Raw genomic sequence first — 22079 nt, 5'->3', positions numbered from 1 at the left:
TCCGTTTTCAATTAGAGGCGGATTCTCTCCTGTGGGACGAAACCCCTGACAGGTGACTCTTGAGGGGTAACCCGAAACCTTGTGTTGTTTCCCGTCAAACGATTAGTATTCCTGCGCCTTTCATAAACCACAAAGGCATCGGGCCGTCAGCGGTATCTGTTACTGAACTGGATGCTCCAAATCAAGAAGAGCGGCGGGCTTAAAAATAAGATTCGGGGACAGGCGAGATGAGATGTTTGATAGAAGATAATGGAATGACATTCAAAATGTATCCCTGCAGCTTGGGGGGGAACATTAAAGGAGAACATATTTTATTTGCTTTTGGATATGTAAGCCAGCGTGCAGATATGCCCAAACTTAACTTTACATTGCAAGAACCCCCGAGGGGGACGAGGGCGGAGGCGGGCCAATGCGCTATACACACAAATAGTTGATGTGTGTAGCTGTCGACGTGTGACAAGCAGAAAAGGGACAGTGTTGAGAGCGTAGCCTTTACGACCCAACACACTTTGACAGCTTGGCCATGGCTGGGGGACACGAGCAATGCTGCTGTTTCATCTGACAATTTGAAGCAACTAAAAAAAAAAAAAAAAAAAACAACGCTCCTTCCACGGATTGGCTCGTTCGCATTGTTGTGTGTGTGTTGCGTGTGTGTTAAAGTAAAGAGACAAAAACATGTCTGCAAGATAGAGGTGTCACACTGTCAGTCTGCAAGATAAAAAAAAATGTCTGATGAAAGCGGTAAGAGATGATGATGATGATGATGATGATGATGATGATGATGATGCTTTTGAGGCAACACTGCGCTCTGCTGGTGAAGGCCCACGCAGATGCCTCGTTGCAAAAAGAAGTTCCTCATCAGGGAGGATGTACACTAGATATACGGATTCATCTCCTATACTTGGGTAAAAACAATAAAAAGGTACATTTTGAAGTGAATAATTTCTAGTGTCAATAATAAATCCGTTTTTACAGAAACAATAGTGCTTGGTAAAAAATATAAAAAAAGATCAATCGATATCTTGTAGTAGTAATGATATATTAAGACAAACAAACCATGTTTGAGGTTTGTTTGGGGGGGTACTTTGCTCCAATTGTGCTGTTAAAATGACTTTTCAAAAAAGGACTTTATTATTAACTCTGTACAGTACTTTTCTTGTGCAGTACACAAATAAAAGACTTGGGAAAAGATATACGGTAGCTATACTGATTCAACTCCTGTATTTAGGTAAAAATGAAAAAGGACAGAACATTTTTACTGTTAATTCTATACAGTACAATAACTGTCTTAATAGAAACCACAGAGCTTGTTATCCATCCATCCGATTTCTATCCCTGCCTCTCCTCACTTCGGGTCGCAGGCTTGCTGGTGTCTATCCCAGCTCCTGAATCGGTTGCCAATCAGTTGCGGGGCACACGGGGACGGAAACCCATTCACGCACCCAATCGCAGCTAAGGACAATTTTGCGCGTCCAAACCTGCATACCGTTGGAAGAAGTTTGACTATTTCCTCGATCGAACCCCAAATTATTCCACAGCGTTGGACATCGAAAGCCCCGCTGTGGAAAAGGGGACAAAAGACGCAAAGACAGCATTTTCCGTGTGTGTGAGCAACTAGCCTGTAAGCTGTGTGTGTTTGTGTGTGTCTGTGTGTTTGCATACAAACAATGCACTCGGTCGACAGCCCGCAGCAGTGTGCATTCTTGCTTGGAGAGTACATGTCCCCGGGCCGCGTTCCTCCGCCGATGACCTCTGGTGAAGCCATTATCTTCTGCATTAATGATGAGCCGAAGCCGGCGATGAGAGAGATGGACTTTGTCCTCAGGCGCGGCGGCAGCTGATTATTATGGCCGACAACAATGCTGGCAAAAATAAATAAAGAAAGGAGAATTGCGGGAGGGAAGAAAGACAAGACTCCATAGCCGAGAGCGGCTGCAAAAAGACTTTGCTGAAGCACAAAATAAGCTTACGAGATTGAGAGGCCGGATCAGACTTTTATCAATAATGTCCGGCCAAGCTTAGCCACCTACTCAATTAATTACCTTCTTTCCTACAACCTGGACGTGACTTCTCAGTAAGTCCTGACGACGCCAAGCGGCGCACGGTTTACTTGGTTCTTTTGTGAATGTGCCGTTTACGAAGGAATCGAGTCAACTGTGGGATTTTACATTTAAAATGTAAAATGATTTGAAAATTATTATTTAAAAAACGAATATTAAAATACATTACTGTGAGTAGTTGATTATAACTTCAGTACCAGCTTTCTTTAGCCCCTCCTCAAGCCCAAAACATCAAAATGGAAAAAATATAGTTAAATAAACACCTGGTTTGAATTGCTGAACTCCTAAAAATTGTAACAAAAACAAACAAAAAAAAAAACGTGAAAACATGTTGGGGGGGATTTAAACCAATCCCTCCTTTGAACATCATATGGTCCCCCTGAACAAAACAATGTGCTTTTTCTGTGGTTTTAGCTGAGAACACACAGTTTCACACAAGCATCTTGCTTCCAAAATGTTGATTTCATGAAACATGCTCTCAGTATGATAGTTCCATATGCCTACAAACCCTAAGCTTGATAAATACCTTTTTCTGAATCCTCCCAGTATCTTAACCTGTCTCGAGGAAAAACAGTTCCGCCATTTGCGGGTATTGCCGCTAATAACCATATAACAGAACCTCCTTTGCTGGAGATATATACGGACAGCAATTTGGCATTATCGCTGAGAATGAGTTACTCGGCTATAGTACAGACAGGTCCTATATAGGATTCGCTCCAAACAAGACAAATGGCAAACAAAGTGCAGTTGCACTTGTCAAGGCAGCCAGTGCCACCACTCAGGAAATCCTGGCTGGGGGAGATGACTCTAAATGAAGGACTTTAACCATTCACCATTATGTCTTTGGTGGGGAGTCGGAGGGAAGCCCCCCGGGGCCCCTCGACACAACTTTTTTCAAAGGGGCTCCCAGATTAAAGTCCCAGAAAGTTCCCATTGGGGTCTGAGGCCAGGATCCCATTAAGCAGCCCTTCCACACCGCCGGCCATAATTGTGTCGTTGAGGATTCACAGCGGCGCTTGCTTGATAAGCGAATTTAAGGTAAAAAAAGGGAGTGGCGGGGGAAGGGGGGGGGTTAGGGTAGATGGCGCTAGCTCGGCAACCATTAGATGCTGCTTTCACACCATACTAATTTGCTTTAAAATGACAGAAGGGCGGCTGAGGTCTGGAGCTACAGGTTACAAAACTTTTGAGAAATGAAAAGCAGCAGCTTTTATAGGCACTCGCGCAACGCCGCTGCCGGCGTTTGCGCTGCAGCTATCTTAATGGGATGAAGTCGCTTGCACAAAAAGCTGAGCAACAAATGCGAAAACTGCTTGCTTCACGCTAAGGAATTCATACGTAACATACATACACGACAATATCGTTTCCAAAAACACCTGCCGTTCATAAAGTGGGTATTTACTGTGAGTGGAAATTTACATGACCTCATGCATTTTTTTTTTTATCATCATATTGAAAGAACTGACAAATAAACAAAACAACCGCGATGTGTTTTCTCTTTTGCACCATTGATATAAAAGGTCCTGCAAGACTTACTAAACAAGTCATCTTTTATTGAGAAATGTTCCCAATTGCAATTCTGAACGGTCTATTTTGGACATGTGATATTTGTCACCATCAAAGCACTTTGATGAATGATAGAAAAGTGTCCTTTTGTGAAGCCTAACTTGAGGCCTGCATGTATGTATGAGTATTTACATACTTGAACAGCTGGAGGTATAGTACATACGGTGAAGTTTTCTCAAGTTAGGATTCAACTCTTTACAGTGAAATAATTGAGTATACAGCCCCTTATCCCTTCCCCAAATAGCTACTTCCATATCCAAGTGCAATTTAAAAAAAAAGAAAAAAAAAAACATTTCAAGTGGACTTTTTCTGCTTCTTCTTTTCGGCCTCTTCCTCTTTTTCCTTTTCGATCTCAGCCACCAGAGTCTCAATCTCCTTGGACTCCAGGATCTGATAAAGGCCAAACAGACACTCATTATGAGGTTAGATGGAACCTTAATAGAATGTGCAAGCGAAGAGACGTGACTGAAGATCACCTTCAGTGGTTGATTTCGTCTGATGACAGCCAGTTCAATGTTTTTCCCTCCTGACTGGACCACCTGTCCGAGGAATGCAAAAGGACAGTTCAGAGAATTGATGGGGCTTTTTAAACTGAACTTATGACCTTTTTTTAGGGACATTTTCATTTAATACTGTGATACTGTCTGACCCCGAAACTTAAAATGTTGCTGAAATCGCCTTTAACGACAGATTGATGCTGGGCACTTATTTAACAATGAATCACTTTCTATTTAGTGTTTCATGAGGTCATTCCACGACATCCCATTTATCCAAACATGCCTTGAACGACCTTGATATGTGCACTGTAAGAAGAAAAATCCTTAACCCTTTCTCTACCGATTTTTTTTCCGGAAACAAAAACAAAACAAAACAAACGTATGGCAAATATTACTTGTTTATAAGTCTAGGATACTAATTGTCCAATATAGTTATGATACCAAATACAGATTTGTGTCAAGTCACAGACTATGTGATTGTGACACTGCAAAACAGTCATTCGCCATAACAGTCAGTTTTTCATAACACTTATGTTGTTTTCTGTATTTAGCTGCAGGCTTGATGTTCTGACATTATACTGCCTCTCACAGGCCAGTCTAGATACTACAACACACATCAAGTTATTGGACGTCAATTGAACTGTGAACTGAAAGCCATTCCAGGTCATACTTTACCATCCACATCATAAAGCGGACTGTGAAAATTCCAAGATGTGCAAAGTCATCATTTAAATGATCTAAAATACGTTTTGATTTAAATTTTAAACTTTACTAACCTTAAATGTTGCCGTATTGCATGGATGACATCATCTTACAATGTATGTGTGTGTGTGCGTATGTTTGTTTGAGGGCATCAAATTGGAAGGTGTCTCCAAGCTGCTGACTGGTACTGTAGGTAATATTGCCTCTTAAAGAGCACATGAAACCTACCTCGAGCAAAGCTTTGATTGCCAACTTGATCGCCTCATTGTCTCCGGCGATGGCTTCATCCGTGTAGTTCTTTTCCAGGAACTCTCTGACGGTTTTGGCACTCCGGCCAATTGCGTTGGCCTGACAGGATACGGGAGATGACGCGCTCACTTAAAACATTGTTCAGCATGAATAATACAAAACCAAAGTCACTTACCTTCCAGGCGTGGTAGGTTCCCGACGGGTCAGTCTGATACAGCCTCGGAGTCCCATCGTAGTCGAAGCCAACGATCAAGGCGGAGATACCGAACGGCCTGCGTCCATTGCTCTGAGTGTAACGCTAAAATAGATTTGGAAGAATTGCAAGCAAAACCATTTTGAAAGAGCCCTCCAATCTACTTCTATTAACATAAAATGTTGTGTGGATTCCAAATGAGACTACACTGTAATGTAAAGGTATCAGGATGAGTAGAGCAGAAATATCAACATCAAGTGCACCTGTTTCAAGGTGGCTATGTAGCGTGTGATATATTCCACGGTGACAGGATCCTCGACAGTCAACCGGTGGCTTTGGCATTCAACGCGCGCTCTGTTGATCACGATACGGGCATCTGCCGTCAATCCTGGAAAAGTCAATGAAACGATATTAGGACCAAATAAGAGGCAAATCACATCTGGAAATTGCAAGCATGTATTATTAAAAGGTAGTATTTGTGGTTCACCTGCAAATGCCATGCAGACGTGTTCATCAAGAGCGCAGATCTTGCGGACGGTTCGCTCCTCCTGCAACTTTGCTACCGATTTCTTCTCAACGCCGAGCACGACGATATCTTTACCCCTGATACCTACCTATATATCACATACAAAAATTCAAATTCAAATTAAAGGATTCTTGGACACAGGACACAAAACAAAGTGTGAGAAAGAAAATGAACTGATTCAACTGTTAAAAGATGTGTGCCGAGCTTGTTACAATATACGGGAAATTTGGTTGAAATTGGAGCCCAATTCATCAACCAACAATTAACGAAAAGTTGTAAAAACTTACATTGCTGTATTTTATTAATTATATTTAATGTATTTTATTGTTTTAATTAATTTGAATTCTTTCTCTTTCTGGATACACTTAAAGGGAGACTTCTCGTGAGCCATTTTCTACAGAAAAAAAATCTATATTTTGTATATAATTCATTAGATAGTTCACGTGGAATAAGTTTATTAACACACGATGAAAATTATGTCACGTGCGCTACGGTCTCAGGCACCTACCAATCACAGCTAACCTTTTTTCTGGGTTTGGTCATGTGACGTTAGCAAACTAACACATGATTGGTTGTTACCTGAGCACTAAGTACATGTGAAGGTGTTTCTAAAATATGTCGGTTGAACATGAAATATATTACCAAATTAATTCTTTTTAAAACATTTTACCGATGAAGATGGCCAAGTTTAGTATCCCTTTAAAGATTAAACAGCATTTTTTCTTCACGATTTACAGTGACGATTATTTGCAGCTTTATAAAGACAAATGATAGAACAACTAGTTTGCTTTTATTATTTTTATATTTTCTAGTCGATATTTCGAATACTTTGCTCCCGTGTATCAAATTTACCATAACTTCGAAACTGTAAGCTCTTCGAGCATGACACAGCGACAAGATGCTAACCACTTCTTAAAATATTGCCTAAACAAAACAAGATTCTAAAACGTAGCTCCGAACAACCTATGTCATACTAAATACATTGCGATATATGCGACGGATCCTATGATGAACGCTTTGCTTCATAAACAGAGGCACAAGCTACAAGCTAACTAGCTAGCATTGGCTCTATCTTTAGTTTCATTTCCCAACTGACCGCCGTGGAGCCTTTCTTTACAGCTTCTTGCGCGTATTCCACTTGGAAAAGATGCCCGTCCGGGGAGAAGACGGTGATAGCTCTATCGTATCTTGCAGCCATAGCCTCGCAAGATGCACACAATCACGGAGACTAAAAGGGACACTTTCGCCAAATGATTCAGCTAGTTTTTTAGCCGCAAGCCACTCAATCGAACAGTACCGCTTGCTGAGGACGGCGCATGCGCACGACCTCCGAACTCGGAAATGCTTCCCACGCAAATTAGAATTTATTAAACCAGCACAGTTTCTACTGTATCCATGTTTAAATTTAAGTGGAAAATGTTGATATCAAGGAAGTGTCAATTATACCAGCAGATTTTGTTTTTAATTACAACGTTTCTATGGCTTTTGTCCATTATGTATTCAGCAGTCGATTTCATATGGCCTGTGGACTGTTTCATTACTCGCAATATAGGGGACAATGCACGTTTGAAAATGTAAAGTTATACGCGCTTCTAACTATATAGCATTTATATTACAACTATTGTCATTTACAATATAAATAAACACTGTGTGAATCCCTGTGTGGGTAATGAGAGACAAGTATATAAAAGATATGTTTTCTTATCAGTTAAATCCCCCCTAAACCGGACGTGTGCATGACAGCGTCGCATCTTATTCTGAACTGTTCCATGATCGGAGTTGTGTTGAACTGATTTGCTAAAGTGTGCGCGCGACTTTTAGCATTTTATGATATCGATCGTCTAATTCAGCTCAATTATCACCATGTCGGTGGCATTCGCACCTCACAGACAACGTGGAAAGGGTGATATCACCCCCGCCGGCATACAGAAGGTAATCCATCCTTTTGAATGCGCCGCAGAATGGAGGCTGTGCTTTTTGGAGAAGCTGCTAGCCGCTAATGCTAATCGATGTAGTGCATACGAGTCCGAGTGTGCATGGATGGATTGGTCACTATGATGCCAATCCCGGCGCGGTGATTATGAATCTGCTACGCGTGGACCAAAAAAATCATTCCCGCGATCATTTGGATGTTATTCCCCCCCAACCGATTTTGGGTCTCAGTATTGTGTTAGCTCGTTTTTAGCAAGCTAGCTTGCTTCTTTTGTTAGCAGTAAACGCTCCTTTTTATTTATTATGGCAGTTACTCAGAAATGTTTGTTAAAAATATGTCTCACAGTCGATATATGTAAACATATCTGCTTAATTTTGCAGCTACTCGATGAAAATAATCATTTGATTCAAAGTATTATGGACTTCCAGAGCAAGGGTAAAACAACAGAGTGTTCACAGTGAGTTGCTGGACTCCATTGTTATTGTCATTGAGCTCACCTTCTAAAACGGATTCTTACTGATAAGCTGTTCCACTTTGACAGGTATCAACAAATACTGCACAGAAATTTAGTGTATCTGGCCACAATAGCAGACTCTAATCAGAACATGCAGTCTCTTCTCCCTGCAGTGAGTATCTACACACTTTTTGGAACGTTTTCAAGGTGGTCTTACTTGAGGTTTCACTTACAAATCGACAATTGTGTTCTAATAGCTGTTTCATTTCTTTTTTTGTTTCTTATACTTGATACAATTTAACACTCTTTCGAGGAAGCACGTGACTGGAATGAACTTAACATCTATTTTGTGTCGTGCAATTATAAGAAATAAAATCGTCGGTACTGTTCATGTGCATGTCAATAAGAAGGGTTGCTTGTATTTATGTGTGCTACAATTGGCCGGTCCAGTCCAGGGTGTACTTTTCACAGCCAAATTTCAGCTGGAATCGGCTCCAGCAAAACCGTGACAATGAAACTGTGTTTTGAACTGACATGTTTCAAAGAGGCTGTGACTGACAGGTGTTTGAAAATAATTCATGCGATTTCAATGTGATCTGATTGTATTATGTATTATGTTCGTCAGATCGTACAAGGGCATCCTTGATTTAGGAAGTTCCCAAACCTAAACAGCTATTTGTGATTTAAATGTTTGATTTGCTTGTCAATTTAAAAAAATAATAAGAATTGTGTTTTGCATGCATTTGCAGCCACCCACTCAAAATATGACCATGGGCCCAGGTGGGATGAGCCAAAGTGGGGGTCCACCTCAGCCCAGTCATGGTCACAGCATGCCCTCTGAGGGGATGGTCGGCTGCGGGCCACCTGCACCGCACATGCAGAACCAGATGAACGGACAGATGCCTGGTAAGTGGCCCCTTCCTCCATCTTGCTCTCTTTTCTTTTTTCCCCCCTGTTCCCCTTCGGTCCTTTTCACTTGGGTTGCTTAGCAACAGCGCAGACCTGCGAGGGAGGTTGTGCTACTGAAGGATGATGTCACTTGTTTGTCTTGGACCTCAACTCTTTTTTTCTGTTCGATATCGTTGTCCTCTTATCCTAAAGTGTCTTTTGATATGTTGTCATTTCTGGTCTTTTAAGTAACATATTCTTTATAAGTCTGTTTGCTGGATTTTTTTTTGGATTGTATCTATTTTTAATGCCTACTGGAATCAATTTTATTTTCAGTGTTTTTGCATTTGATTTTAAGCCATTGAAAATGTAGTTCGTCACATTACAGTGTGAATTTGGATAGGGCTTGACCCCTAAATCGATTAACATAACGTGTCTTGTTTTTGGATTCTTACATCATTTTTGGAGCTGCAAATATTAATCGACAACAATAAATTGTGTAACCATTTTTGCTAATCAATCATTTTGAGACCTTGTTTATTTTAACAAATAAATCCTTGTAATTCCCGCCTCTCAACAATTAATATTTTTGTTGTTGGCCTCCATACAAGCAGATTTATTTTCTTTGTTTTGAATCAAAATGAAATATTTGCTCTTTACAATGAAAAACAATGAACAGCATTTATGCATATTTTCTGATATTGCAGACGTAATGTAATATTTTTAACAACATTTATGGAAATTATGTATTCAATGCAGCCATTAGTTGACAAAATAATCAACAAATACTTGAATAATTATTAAAACGATACATTTTACATATATCTTCAAATAATCATTGATTGCAGTTATATATACCACAAAACATGCTCATAAATGTTTCTTTATTGCCCTCCAGGTATCCAACAATTGATTAAAAATCCTGTGTGTGAAATAAATTACAGTATATGATCTGTTTTGTAAATGTTTTTTATTCCCAGGGCCCAATCACATGCCCATGCAGGGTCCCGGTCCAGGCCCCAACCAGCCCCCGAACATGCCCGCCGGCTCTATGAACATGCCCCCGAGCAGCCACGGCTCGATGGGCGGCTACAACCACGCGGTCCCATCGTCGCAGGGCATGCCCGCGCAAAGCCAGATGAACATGACGCAGGGCCAGCCCATGGGCAACTATGGGCCGCGACCCAGTATGAACATGCAGCCCAATCAAGGTGAACACACTCGCCATGGACTTTGATGTTCATCTCCCGCTGCTGCGGTCTTGATGTTTCCGTCTTGTTCGCTTCAGGCCCCATGATGCACCAGCAGCCTCCCTCCCAGCAGTATAACATGCCTCCGGGCGGGGGCGGGCAGCACTATCAAGGCCAGCAGAACCCGATGGGCATGATGGGCCAGGTTAACCAGGGCAATCACGTCATGGGGCAGAGGCCGATGCCCCCCTATAGACCGCCTCAGCAAGGTATCCCAGTTCCTGCGTGTGTGTGTGTGTGCAAGCTGTAAGTGCGGGTCTTCCTCCCGCCCTTCCCACCCACTTTCCACTTTCCTACTCTTCTTCCTCTTCTTTCTTCCCGCCATCTCCACACGGGTCGCTCACGAAACTCTTCATGATCCCAGATGCGATAAATTGACAGTAGCGGTCCGAAAGCCAAACGCCACACCTTCCCTCCTCATCCTCACGCATCCGGTCCAACAACACCTTGAATATTCTTGTGTGTATGTTGTGTATGTAGGACCCCCTCAGCAGTACCCAGGGCAGGAAGACTACTATGGGGACCAGTACAGTCACGCAGGACAGGGAGCCTCAGAAGGTAGGAGAAATCCCTCCAATCACTTGTGGAGCGAATAAGCCCAGCACTTGTGTTAACACACAAATGATGCAAAGTGATTCAAAACTCCGCCCCTTATACACACTCGTGCATTCGTTGCGAGAAGAAGACAAAAAAAGTGACCTTGCCCCGACGAGTGACATCATCGCTTCTAAACTGTAGACGCCACGCCCCAAGGATCTGCAGTCCATTAATTAATCAGATGATTTCCGCCATGCTTGCTTATGCTGGTCGAGCACTACCACATTCACATGGATACCTAACATTCTTAACCTTTTTACTTTCTTTATTCGATTAACATTTACTTTGTATGCGTTCCCCTCATTAACTAACAGCACTCTTTTTTCTTTGACCTTTCATAAATAACACGTTCTCCTTTGGAAAACAGCTATAATTTTCTTCTTAACCTATTTGTGATGTACTAGACACTTTTATTAGTTCATCTTTGTGATCTAGTGTGATGTCTTAAGTAGATATATTTATTTCACTGCACATTATCTCACCAATGTAACTGGATAAAAAAAGTCAAAATGCAAAGTGTTTTTTCACAGCATTTAACCTGATTACAACCTTGAAAGTTTTGAAGAGTTTTCTCCAAAAATTCAGGCTTTTGTTGTGGTGATGAATGTCCTTTTTGAGGAATGTTTTGCTGTGATATCATCGCTTTCAGAAAACGCCAAATTGGAATAAACTGGTATAACGTCATTATTTCTCAAGGTTCTTCTCAATTCTTCCTTTTTGTTTTCCATACAGGGAAGCCTCTTGATTGGCTGACAACTTTCCGTTTAAAGTATCCACACATTTTTTTTTGAGCGGGCCAAAATTCCGAGACGTCAACAGGTCAAAGTTAACGCCTACCCTAAAAGATATTGCAGATGAAAGATTATTGGTGATGAAAGCGGTGTGGATAGCAGAATAGGTCACGCATGAAGGCTTTTTTTTTTTGCGAAGATGTGTGTTGTTATTGTTTTGTTGTTGTTTAAGAATCTTTTGAATTGCTCAATCCACGGCAATGAGAAAATCCCATAAAAATGTCTATTTCCCATCTGTACTTTCTTCATAATTCTATAGTATATTGTTTGAGAAGATTTTGTAATGGATGTATCCTTGTCAATATGTTGACTTGTTGCTGATCACAGAGCGCGCATAAAGCATCTCTGGGAAGTTCCTTACCCATGTATAGCATTTGATGGCTATATTAACCTGGTTATGTCCTTGCTCACATCATTTAACGTTGCTCTTTGAAGGTAATGCCCAGTACGGTCAACAACAAGAAGCCTATCAGCAAGGTCCCCCGCAGCAGCAGGGTTACCCCCCACAGCAGCAATACCCTGGTCAGCAGGCTTATCCACCGCAACAGCAGGGCTATGGTAAGTTTTAATACCATATTTCTTGTAAATGCTGCAGACTAAAAAGTGCATCATTTTATAAAACACACTTTCATTGAACAAGTCTATTTTTAGAAACCTCTTGACGTATTAAAAAAAAAAAGAAGAAGAAAAACAGTACTCCATCTCCCCTTGAGAGGTATTGCAATGTACTCTTCAAGTACCGCATTTTTCAGACTTTAAACCGCAACTTTTTACTCATGGTTTTAACCCTGCGGCTTATAGTTCACTGCAGTTATCTTCAATCGACAATTTAGCTGCAAGTTTGTTTGTTTTTTGCTTGCCACCAGGAGGCAGTCCACCGGTAAAGCGGATGTGTGTATCGGTTAATGGTGTCAATTTCTGGAACAGCAATGAAATAGATGTGACTCATAGATGTGACTCATAGATGTGGCCATGTTCAGAAAGAGCTACAAAAATATTGTATATATATTAAAAAAAAAAAATATATATATATATATATATATATATATATATATATATATATATATATATATATATATATATATATATATATATATGTGTGTGTGTGTATATGTGTATGTGTATGTATGAATGTATAGTTACATTTTTGCTGTCACCGCTTCCATACGGTTATATATGTTTAAAAAGTGCCCAAGGTCAACTCAAAGACAGACTTTAAAAGAGCGCACTTGCTACGACACGCAGCCCCAATTCTGATGCTCTTGATGGAAAGCAATTATGGAAGGGAGTCTTTTGGTCTCCCTCATCCCGTTTTGCTGTGGAACTTTCCATCCCTCCACCTGAGTGTGGGCCAAAGCGCAAGTTAGTAATGAGCTTGCAGCGAAGCAAAGCCTGCGAGGTGAGATCCATCTGCCACACGTGCTTACACGGGCGCACACACAAGCGCCTCCCTTGCAAGCCCAGACGAGGTTACGCCGAGCAGCATCACGAGCACCTAATGATGCTGCGTGGGCCTCGTTTGACTTGAGCCCCAGTAAGGCTTTGGATCTTGGATAGTTTCACCATACGGGGGTTGATGAAGCTTTTTCCCCTCTCTAGCACCTCCGCCTCATTTTTTATAATGAAGCCTACTTCTCTAATGAAGACCCAACATCAGCTCCTTGATGTCTTCCTCCATAAACGAACGAACGCGTGGGCCTAACCCGAATAGCTCATGGCATAACGTCGCCGAAAACAAATGAGTCCGGTTTCGCTTCGTCCTTTGGTTGTCATCCATCAACTTTTTATGGCTTCCAATTAATGGAAAGGAAAGAAATTCCCTCGAGTTCTACCAACTCCGCTCATTATGTAAGGGTCTCCTTTTTTTTTTCCTACAAAAAATTCATGAAGAAGCAGCCGCGCGGTGTTGCGGTCGTTTCACTTCGACACTAACTTCTTCTAACTGCTTTTGAGTAAAACCGAAGACAAACCGAAGCTCTTTGTCAACTCGTGTTGGCGCTTTGTTTATTGATGCAAAAACGAAGCTTGATCAAGACATGTTAAGTGTACCTGCTGTTAAAAAGAAGTATCAGTTATATTTTGGGCTTCCTTTGCTAAATCCGGCACACGGTTTCTTGAATTCTGCTGGACACAAAATTTCAAAACTATCAAAGAAGAAAGCAGCCTCTAGGGGGCCCTGACAAAACTGCACCAAAGGCCACCATCTAACAAATGTGTTTGCCCGCTGTCTTAATTGTACACCAAAAACAATATCATCAACTTAATTATAGATGGAATACATTTTACTGATAAAAATGACAAATTGAGTGGACTATCCCTCTAAATAGATAAATAACAGCTTTAAAAAGTGCATAGCTTCCTATAGTTTGTTAAAGTACCGTATTTTCCGCACTATAAGGCGCACCTAAAAGCCTTAATTTAAAAAAAAAAAAAAGCTGATGGTGCGCCTTATAATCAGGTGCGCCTTATATATGGATCAATATTGAGATTGGGATTGGTAGATGGGGAATGAATTGATAAAGTAAGCTTTATCTGTTTCTTTTGTGTGTTTACAGTTGAACAAGGTTGCTCATATTGACAATGAGCTATTATGCTATTGAGAGTTTAGAGTTATTATTTGAGTATTACTATATTGTGATTGAAGAAGTTTTAATATATGTCATTAATTGAGGGTGCGCCTTATAATGCGGTGCGCCTTATATATGGAAAAAGTTTTAAATTGTCATTAACTGAGGGTGTGCCTTAAAGTTTGGAAAATACGGTAAACAAAATCGAGAGTCGCAGATCCCCACTGTCAGCAAAATCTCTCCTCAAGTTAACTGAAAATTGAAAGAAGGTGAACACAGTGATATACTTTGAACGGAAACGTCTGTTTTAGGTCCTTCCCAGAATGCGCCGGGGCAGTACCCAAACTACCCTCAGGGGCAGGGGCAGCAGTACGGCGGCTACCGCCCCCCTCAGCCCGGACCCCCGCAGGGCCAGCAGCAGCGCCCGTACGGCTACGACCAGGTGAGTATAGGCTCTGCTCCGTAAAGAGATCTTTTAAACGCGTACGTGCACACGGTCGTAGTTTGTCCCTCATTTTTGACTCTGGTGTGTATTTTGTGCATGCTCTCATCGTATTTGGACTTACTTATGTATGTCGCTATTGCCATTCCTGTGTTAACCTCGGTTGTGCATTCTGGCTAATGTGGCATGCCTCCCCCCCCCTCCCTTTCAGGGAAAATATGAAGGCTTCTTCCTTAGGTTTGCTGCTAACTGCCGTGGTTCTTCTTGCCCTGTAATATCTTGTGGTCTCATGTTGGAGACCGGAGCTACACTTTGATATCTTTATCTTTGAATATTCAGGGGCACATGAGGAAATAAAGGCCCGGGGATTTGAACCCCCTGACTAGCTCTATAAGAAGCAAAGGTAAATGGTTGCTGTGAAGACCTCAACGTCCAATCTAGATGTTTTGAACACCTAGCCTCAATTTTTGCATCTTATGTTTTCCTTCTGTCTCTTTTCCTTCCTTGATTTTCCTCTCTTCTTTCTTTTATAAGGTGAAAAGATTGTCTTTTTTTTTTTTATCCCTTTTTAACACTGTTGGTTAGCCAGGGGTCGAATTTATAAGCAATTGAGGTCCAGAAACACAGCATGCTTTTGCCGAGAGTCAAACACATACATTCTGTTTATGTGTCTCGATCTTTAAAAAACAAAACAAAATGGGTGTTATGCATCAAAGTCTTACTCGTAAATTAAACCCATTTCGACCCCTGTTAGTGATACATTAGATATTACTTCCTTGCCCTGAATCTGTCTCACTCAAGTAGCATCCTTGAGTACAGTGTTTCTCAAACTTGCGTACATAATAAAAAGAAAAACTTCAGTTTGCACTCCTCGTATACAAATTGAGTAGACCTGTTGACTAATCCAAAAATATACGATGGACTGGTACAGCTTGAAAAGCTAAAACAACAGGTATTTTCTCAAATCTAAATTAGAATTAGACTTGATCTGTAAAAAATAAAAAATACAATAACTGCAACGTGACTTTCCAGTGTGGTCCTAATGCTCCATAATTCATTCGAAGCAATGGCCGCTTCATGTCAGTTACTTTTCTCTTGTGCACCTTTGCGACAGTTGAACATGCTTCGCAAATATTGATTTCCTCACGGACCCCTTGTGGTCTCTTGGGGACCATCGGCGGCCCGTGGGGCTCGTTTTGAGAAACACTGCTCAATCCAAAAGAGATGTTCAGTCCCTCTGAAAACTTCCCAACGTCTCCAGTAGTTTAGAGCTCACCACTTGTGAGGATTTGCTGCCATCTGCTGGTGGATACAGGCAAACGCAGCCATTCGTCATGGTGTGCAGTCAGTCTATCCTAGAAGCCGCAGATGTTTGTTGATAGCTCAGACATGTTGTTTATATGTATGTATTCTGTCTTTAAACAAGTAACGTGAGACCTTTCTTCCTCATCCTCCCTCACAGGGCCAGTATGGAAATTACCAGCAATGAGAAACGCCCACACAGATGATATGAGTCACAGCAGCACAAACAAATGTTAACACACACACAAAAAAAGAGAAAACAAATCCATTCTCCTACCCGTTTTGGGCTCATAACCATAAACGTCATTTTAAATGACCCCGACTTTTTTTTGTTTTTTTTCTTTGTGGTCCACTACGTCTCAAAGCGGCAGTGCCTTAAAGATGGAGCTGCCTTATCCTTGAGCGTTGCGTCGACCGTACGCCAAAATTTGTGGGGGGAGGGGGGAGGGGGGGGGGGGTTCAAAAATGGTTCTACTGTGGTTCATGCTTCAGCTCCCTGTTAATAAGAAGGGTTGAGGTGTGCGGAAAGGGGTAGAGGGCAGGCCATAGACTTTAGCTAGCCGTCAAAACGAAGCCTGCCCGAACAGGTACACGTCTCGATGTATGTGATGATGTAAAAATCTATTTTATTCTTTTTTTAGACAGATGAATTTGTATAAGACATTCAAAGCTAGTACCATAATTGTGTAAGTGTCAATGATGGTTTTTTTTTTCAATTCCAGCACATTGTTTTGTGGTGATGAACTGAACCATACAAAAGATTGGTAATTGCTTTCCTCAAATCGGAATTAGGGAGAAAGAGAGCAAACCTGCCACTAGAATGTTTGTTTGTTTGGTTTTTTTATATTAAAAAACATAGTCGCTGTACAAAAATAAGCTGTGCCAACTTTAGGAGTGAAGGAAAAACAAACAAAAAAACACGGTTTTACGCTACAGTTTGACAAGATGTGGCCAAAAGCGTGTTGTGGTATGTAGCAGACACCATCATGAACACAAGTTAGCGCATCAGTTGGATCCAAAAGAGTATCAATGCCACACTGAAAAGAAAGAAGGAAAATAGTCACTAGTATGAAGTGGGTATGACAAATATTTGAAATGTAATGATGAGCATTTTTGAAAATGAGTATTTTTCGGACTATAAGCCGTACTTTTTTTTTTTTTTTCTCATGATTTGAGACCTGTGGCTTTTAGTCCTGTGTGGCTCATCCTTGGCTTTTTTTTTTTTTTTTTTTTTTTTAATATATACACCGGTGCGGCTTATGGTCTGGAAAATACGCTTTTTATTTTTATTTTTTTATGCTATAAAAAATTAAAATCACCAAGGAATTAGAATAACTTGATATTACCAAAATAGTTTTTCTTATTTTTTACATATGTCCCTACTTTGTTGTTTTTTTTAAACTTATGAGCACAGCAATAGGATCTTCTTATCTCATGATGCAAACCCAATATTTTCAGAATTAAATTATGACGTTAAAATACGAACGCGTCGCAAGAATGTTACCTTTAAGTCCCGTTGTTCCGAGAAAAGTTACAGTGGAGAAACCCCAAACGTATTATTGTATAATTTTGTTTCTTCGTTACATTACATCATTTTCTTCACACACTTGTTTACGTTCTGTATATTTCTTCTCAGTGTGGTTCTCGTACTTCTTTGCCTATTGACTGCAAGTAGATGAAATCAAGAGTTCCTTTCTGACAATGCATCATGGGTAACAACGCTGGAATGTTTTCCCCGATCGGAGTACGTGTCTAGGCTGTTGTCTTTTAAGTAGTGTCGTACGTGGATATTAACGGCTGTCACATAATGTAACATAAGAAGCGAAACATAATGTTCCCGTCACGTTTCGGACGCCGCTTTTGCGGTTTCCTGTCACTGGCTTGTTTGGTGATGCGTCCCCATGTACATGTACAGCATTGAGAGGGCAACACTGGCCTCTCCCATTGTTTATATATTGCTGTTTTTAAATATTTTGCATTCCCATCCACACAGCGCTCACATTTGTGTCATGGTAATGTAATACTGTACATTCTGATAATAAAATGGAGGAATCTTTTATATACTTTTGCATTCTGGTTATTCTTCGAACTTTATTCTCCTCCCCCTCGTACTATCAAGTGATTCACTGAAATGATGTGATCTAATTGGTCTAGATCTCCCCGCTACTAATAACCCGGCCCCACTGGGCTGCATGTCTGCTGTGTCCAGATTTAGTCCAAGAATTACCTTCCTGCTTCCTCCAGGGGGAGAGCGAGACTACCTGTCACATTGGGGGTGGCGTTGCAGATGGCACGCCAGATGTGCTTCCGGTACTTGTGATGAGAGCGTGCTTTCGTTTTGATTTATTTTTGTTCTTAAAAAAAAATACACATATATATATATATTTTTTTTTTCTTTAAAAAAAAAAAAAATATATATATACATATACATGCATATATAATATATATATATATATATATATATATATATATATATATATATATATATATATAGCATATTTTTTTCCTTTAAAAAAAAATATATATATATTTTTTCCTTTAATTAAAAAAAAAAATATATATATATATATATATATATATATATATATATATATATATATATATAATATATATATTGATATCATGGTTGCCGCTCAGATTTTAGCAGCACCTCCCAGTCAGCACCACGATCATCCTGCTGCTCCACAGCTGGCTGCCCCACCCTGCCCAGCTGTCACCGGGGCTCCCCCCCGGCCTCGTGGCTTGGCAGGGCTGGTGATGGTGGTGGACGCCCCCCACTTCCATTCCCAATTCAGCCTGGCAGCTGCTGCCCTCAGCTGTGCCCTCGCAGACGGCGCCGGGGTTACACAAAGTCACTCCTCCTGCGACTGTCTGAGGAGGATGAGAAGGTGCCAACGCCACTCGCTATCACTAAAATATACTGTTATCAATTCAACAAAAACGTTTCATTTCAAAGCCCAAATGCGACGAGCGAATATCGTTTAATAATTGAACCCCGGTGGAGAGCTTTGTGATTACGTATAGATGCCACAAGGTGACGACACAGCAGCTAAAACGGAGCGCTTCATAAAGTGAAAAAAAAACGTATCAGACACAACTATAGGAAATATGTTTACGTCCTGTAAACAATACATGCATAAAATCTATGTTCCAGATAGTTGTTGCAACTTTACCCAATCTTACGCCTCTTTAGAATTCATTTGCAGATGAGATACCATGAAAGAAGATATGGCTTCGACTTATTCAATACTTCAGAACAAACAAGGTTCAAGCAATATCTTTGAAATTAAACCATAAATTTTATCCAGCGAAAAGTCATACAAGTATTAGGTTTTTAAAAAGATATGAACTGGGTTTTTTCATGAATATTGTCCATCTATAAGTCTATTATTGCAGAAATGATATTTTATTTACAGTACTATTGAGAATGATGTCATGACAGCCTGGAAGAATATATTGTTTGGCTTTGCTGAAAATAAGATTTAAAAAAAGTGTTTCTATGTACTTAATAAGTTTATTAATGTCTAAATATCATATTAATTGCTCCAAATGTATTCTTTCTTTCTAAAGGAAACCATGTTTTAATGTGTTCTACTGTATAATGAGATTAAACAATACATTCTTTCAATTGGCTATTCAGACAATAAGAAGGATAAAAAAACAGTAAAGTTATTAAACCTGTTTATTCTTAATACTATTTTTCTCCTATCTTTTCGAATTTGCATTATCTATCATGGTGTTCTTATATTTCTTAGAGTATATTGAATTTTTTGCAATGAATAAAAATAAATAAAACACACCAACCATGTACACATGGCATCTGTGTAAATAAATGCCATCAACAAACAAGCTAGCTTGCTAGTCAATGAATAGAAAAATAAGAATCCTTAAATGCATGATTTTTTTTTTTTTTTAACCTATCTTACAATATAACCAGCTGGCTTTTAAGCGAAGGAAATACAAACAAATTCAATTCCAAACTCCGGTCCACCCTAGCCCGAGTCCTGCATGTTTTCCAAGTCTCTCTTTGCAACACACCTGATTCAAATGATCAGGCTAAGCTAAGGATAAACCATTGATTGAATCGTGTGTGTTGCATAGAAAACCTTGTGGACTTGAGTAGGACGGTTTAGGGACTAAGAGCAAAAGTTTCAAGTTATGATTAAATGAAGGCTTTTGCGTGTCCACCTGATGCCATTCATGAAGCAGAAAACTATGACAAAGCCACATCTAAATGGACGGATTGGGAACCAAGATCCATCAGTTTTTTTTTTCCCCCAAGGTATGTAAAAAATGTTTTATTGGGTGACCTTTGAGTAATGTGGGAAAACAACGATTAGCCTGCTCTTAGCCCAGTGCTTCTCAATTATATTTTGCAAAGCCCCCCCCATAGGAAAAAGAAAACCTTTCGCCCACTCGACGCACTGACTGTAAATAAGACTGTAAATAATATTTCTAAAAATATTATTTGTATTGAAAGCCAGCTGTTAATTATTTTTTACAGCGTTTATAGGGGTTACAGCTTAATCTAAAACTGAAAAAAGTGCATCACAGTGTCCGAAACTTAAAAAAAAAAAAAAATGATGAAAATTCTTATTTTAATGCAATTACATTTGGCATACCAAAAGCAAAGCCTTTTCCCTGGGGTCACCCCCCCCCCCCCCCCCCCTTCCCCGGCATCCCGTGCCTTCCCGATTACATGCACGTCACATGAAAACGCCAACTGTCGTGAAATAATGATTTGCCGCCATCGAGTAAATAACGCCTCCTCGGCTGGGTGTTGTTTTGAGGACGCGCGCCGCTCTGTGGGTCGGAGGGCATCTTAGCAGCACATAGCCCGGTTTCACCCCGGAGCGGTGCAAAGCTCCTGCCCAATAAAACAGGCAGCATCCCCAGGGCCCCTCCCTCAAGCCTCCAGTCAGCGCTTGTTTTTGCACCATTTATTTAGTGTGACACATCTCCAATTAAACTGTGGAGGCTGCTGCATTCCCCCCATAACTACCTCTTATACCTCCCCAAAGGCTTTCTGTCACACAGAGAGCGTGGCTATGAGGGGAGGGTAATCGAGGGGAGGGTACGGGGGGGGGGGGTGTAAGAGAGAGATCACATCTTTCCTGCCGGCTATGATCGAGGTGTCAACCCCCCCCCCCCTCCCAAATTGGCATCCGCAGAATAGGGGTGCGGAATCATCGTCGGCGGATAATCGGATGCTCAAAGGATGCTGCCACATGGCAAGTTTGTTCGGTGCAAATGGTCATGATGGATGGAAAGATATCTATTGTTTGCTTTATTTTGTGGACCAAAGTTTTTTTTTTGGGGGGGGGGGGCGCGTGGCGAAAGAGTGGTTAGCACGTCCGCCTCACAGTTCAGAGTGCCGAGTTCATTTCCAGCTCGTTTCGGCTTTCCTGTGTGGAGTTTGTATGTTCTCCCCGTGCCTGTGTGGGTTCTTTTTTTTTTCATGTTGATTATCACAATAATTATAGAGGTTTGCCATTCATAATTAAGTGGAAAACGGTTATTCAGTCTTCACCAACAAAATAAAAAAAAATATTCCCATGATTTAATTTGTTTACGTAAAATTTTGCTTATGTATGCGCACCCTTTGATTTACAATTGAACTTTTTGGCTGCTGGGAAATTCAATTTGAGACTTCAAAGAGGTTGTTTTTGTAGATATCCCAAAATGGACATTTCTATCACATTCTTAGTTTCATCAATACATAACTCAAAAGTAATCTCAGTGATATAGGCCTGGTTTTGTAAAAGTGCATCACATATATTCGGTTTCATTAATATCCAGCCTTAGTATCTAAAGCCCTACAGAACAAGACTACCTTCAAATCACTTGTGGTGATACAGTGGTACTTCTACTTATGAAATGTATGTGTTCTGTCAGTAATTTTCATATACTTTCATAAGAAGAGCCGCTTTTTACATGCAGATAATCCGCTCCAAGCCCCCCAAAATACTCCTAAACCCTTTAAATGAACATTATTACATGACACATTCGCATAATAAAAGTAAGTTTAGTTAAGCTAATCAAATGTCAAAAGTTTAGTTTGG

The 22079-nt window shown here is 40.5% G+C and overlaps 2 protein-coding genes across 6 annotated transcripts; one reads left to right on the top strand and one right to left on the bottom strand.

Moving 5' to 3' along the window:
- Positions 1-3592: 3592 nt before the first annotated feature.
- Positions 3593-7110, bottom strand: psma8 (proteasome 20S subunit alpha 8). Its single transcript, XM_088430272.1, has 7 exons — positions 6890-7110; positions 5755-5881; positions 5531-5655; positions 5250-5372; positions 5054-5173; positions 4103-4165; positions 3593-4016 (listed from the first exon to the last, which is right to left on the bottom strand). The coding sequence occupies exons 1-7, from the start codon at positions 6989-6991 to the stop codon at positions 3921-3923; spliced, it is 756 nt and encodes a 251-aa protein (XP_088286398.1). The 5' UTR covers positions 6992-7110; the 3' UTR covers positions 3593-3920.
- A 460-nt stretch (positions 7111-7570) lies between these two features.
- On the top strand, positions 7571-18078 carry ss18 (SS18 subunit of BAF chromatin remodeling complex). Of its 5 annotated transcripts, XM_088429927.1 has the most exons (11): positions 7571-7725; positions 8107-8183; positions 8268-8352; positions 8930-9086; positions 10049-10279; positions 10357-10527; positions 10799-10876; positions 12142-12264; positions 14585-14715; positions 15055-15118; positions 16178-18078. In XM_088429927.1, exons 1-10 carry the CDS (start codon positions 7657-7659, stop codon positions 15070-15072), a joined length of 1140 nt encoding a protein of 379 aa, XP_088286053.1. In that variant the 5' UTR covers positions 7571-7656; the 3' UTR covers positions 15073-15118; positions 16178-18078. The 5 variants fall into 5 exon arrangements, 4 of the variants coding, with proteins under 4 accessions (XP_088286053.1, XP_088286051.1, XP_088286052.1 ...); XR_015867477.1 differs by having other exon boundaries at positions 14585-15118; XM_088429925.1 differs by lacking the exon at positions 15055-15118.
- Positions 18079-22079: the final 4001 nt, after the last annotated feature.

The sequence above is a fragment of the Hippichthys cyanospilos genome, chromosome 12, assembly GCF_059441005.1.
Source record: "Hippichthys cyanospilos isolate Australia breed blue-spotted pipefish chromosome 12, RoL_Hcya_1.0, whole genome shotgun sequence".
NCBI lineage: Eukaryota > Metazoa > Chordata > Actinopteri > Syngnathiformes > Syngnathidae > Hippichthys > Hippichthys cyanospilos.
Note: the sequence above shows the minus strand (reverse complement) of the source record. Positions and strands in the feature narration are given on the sequence as shown.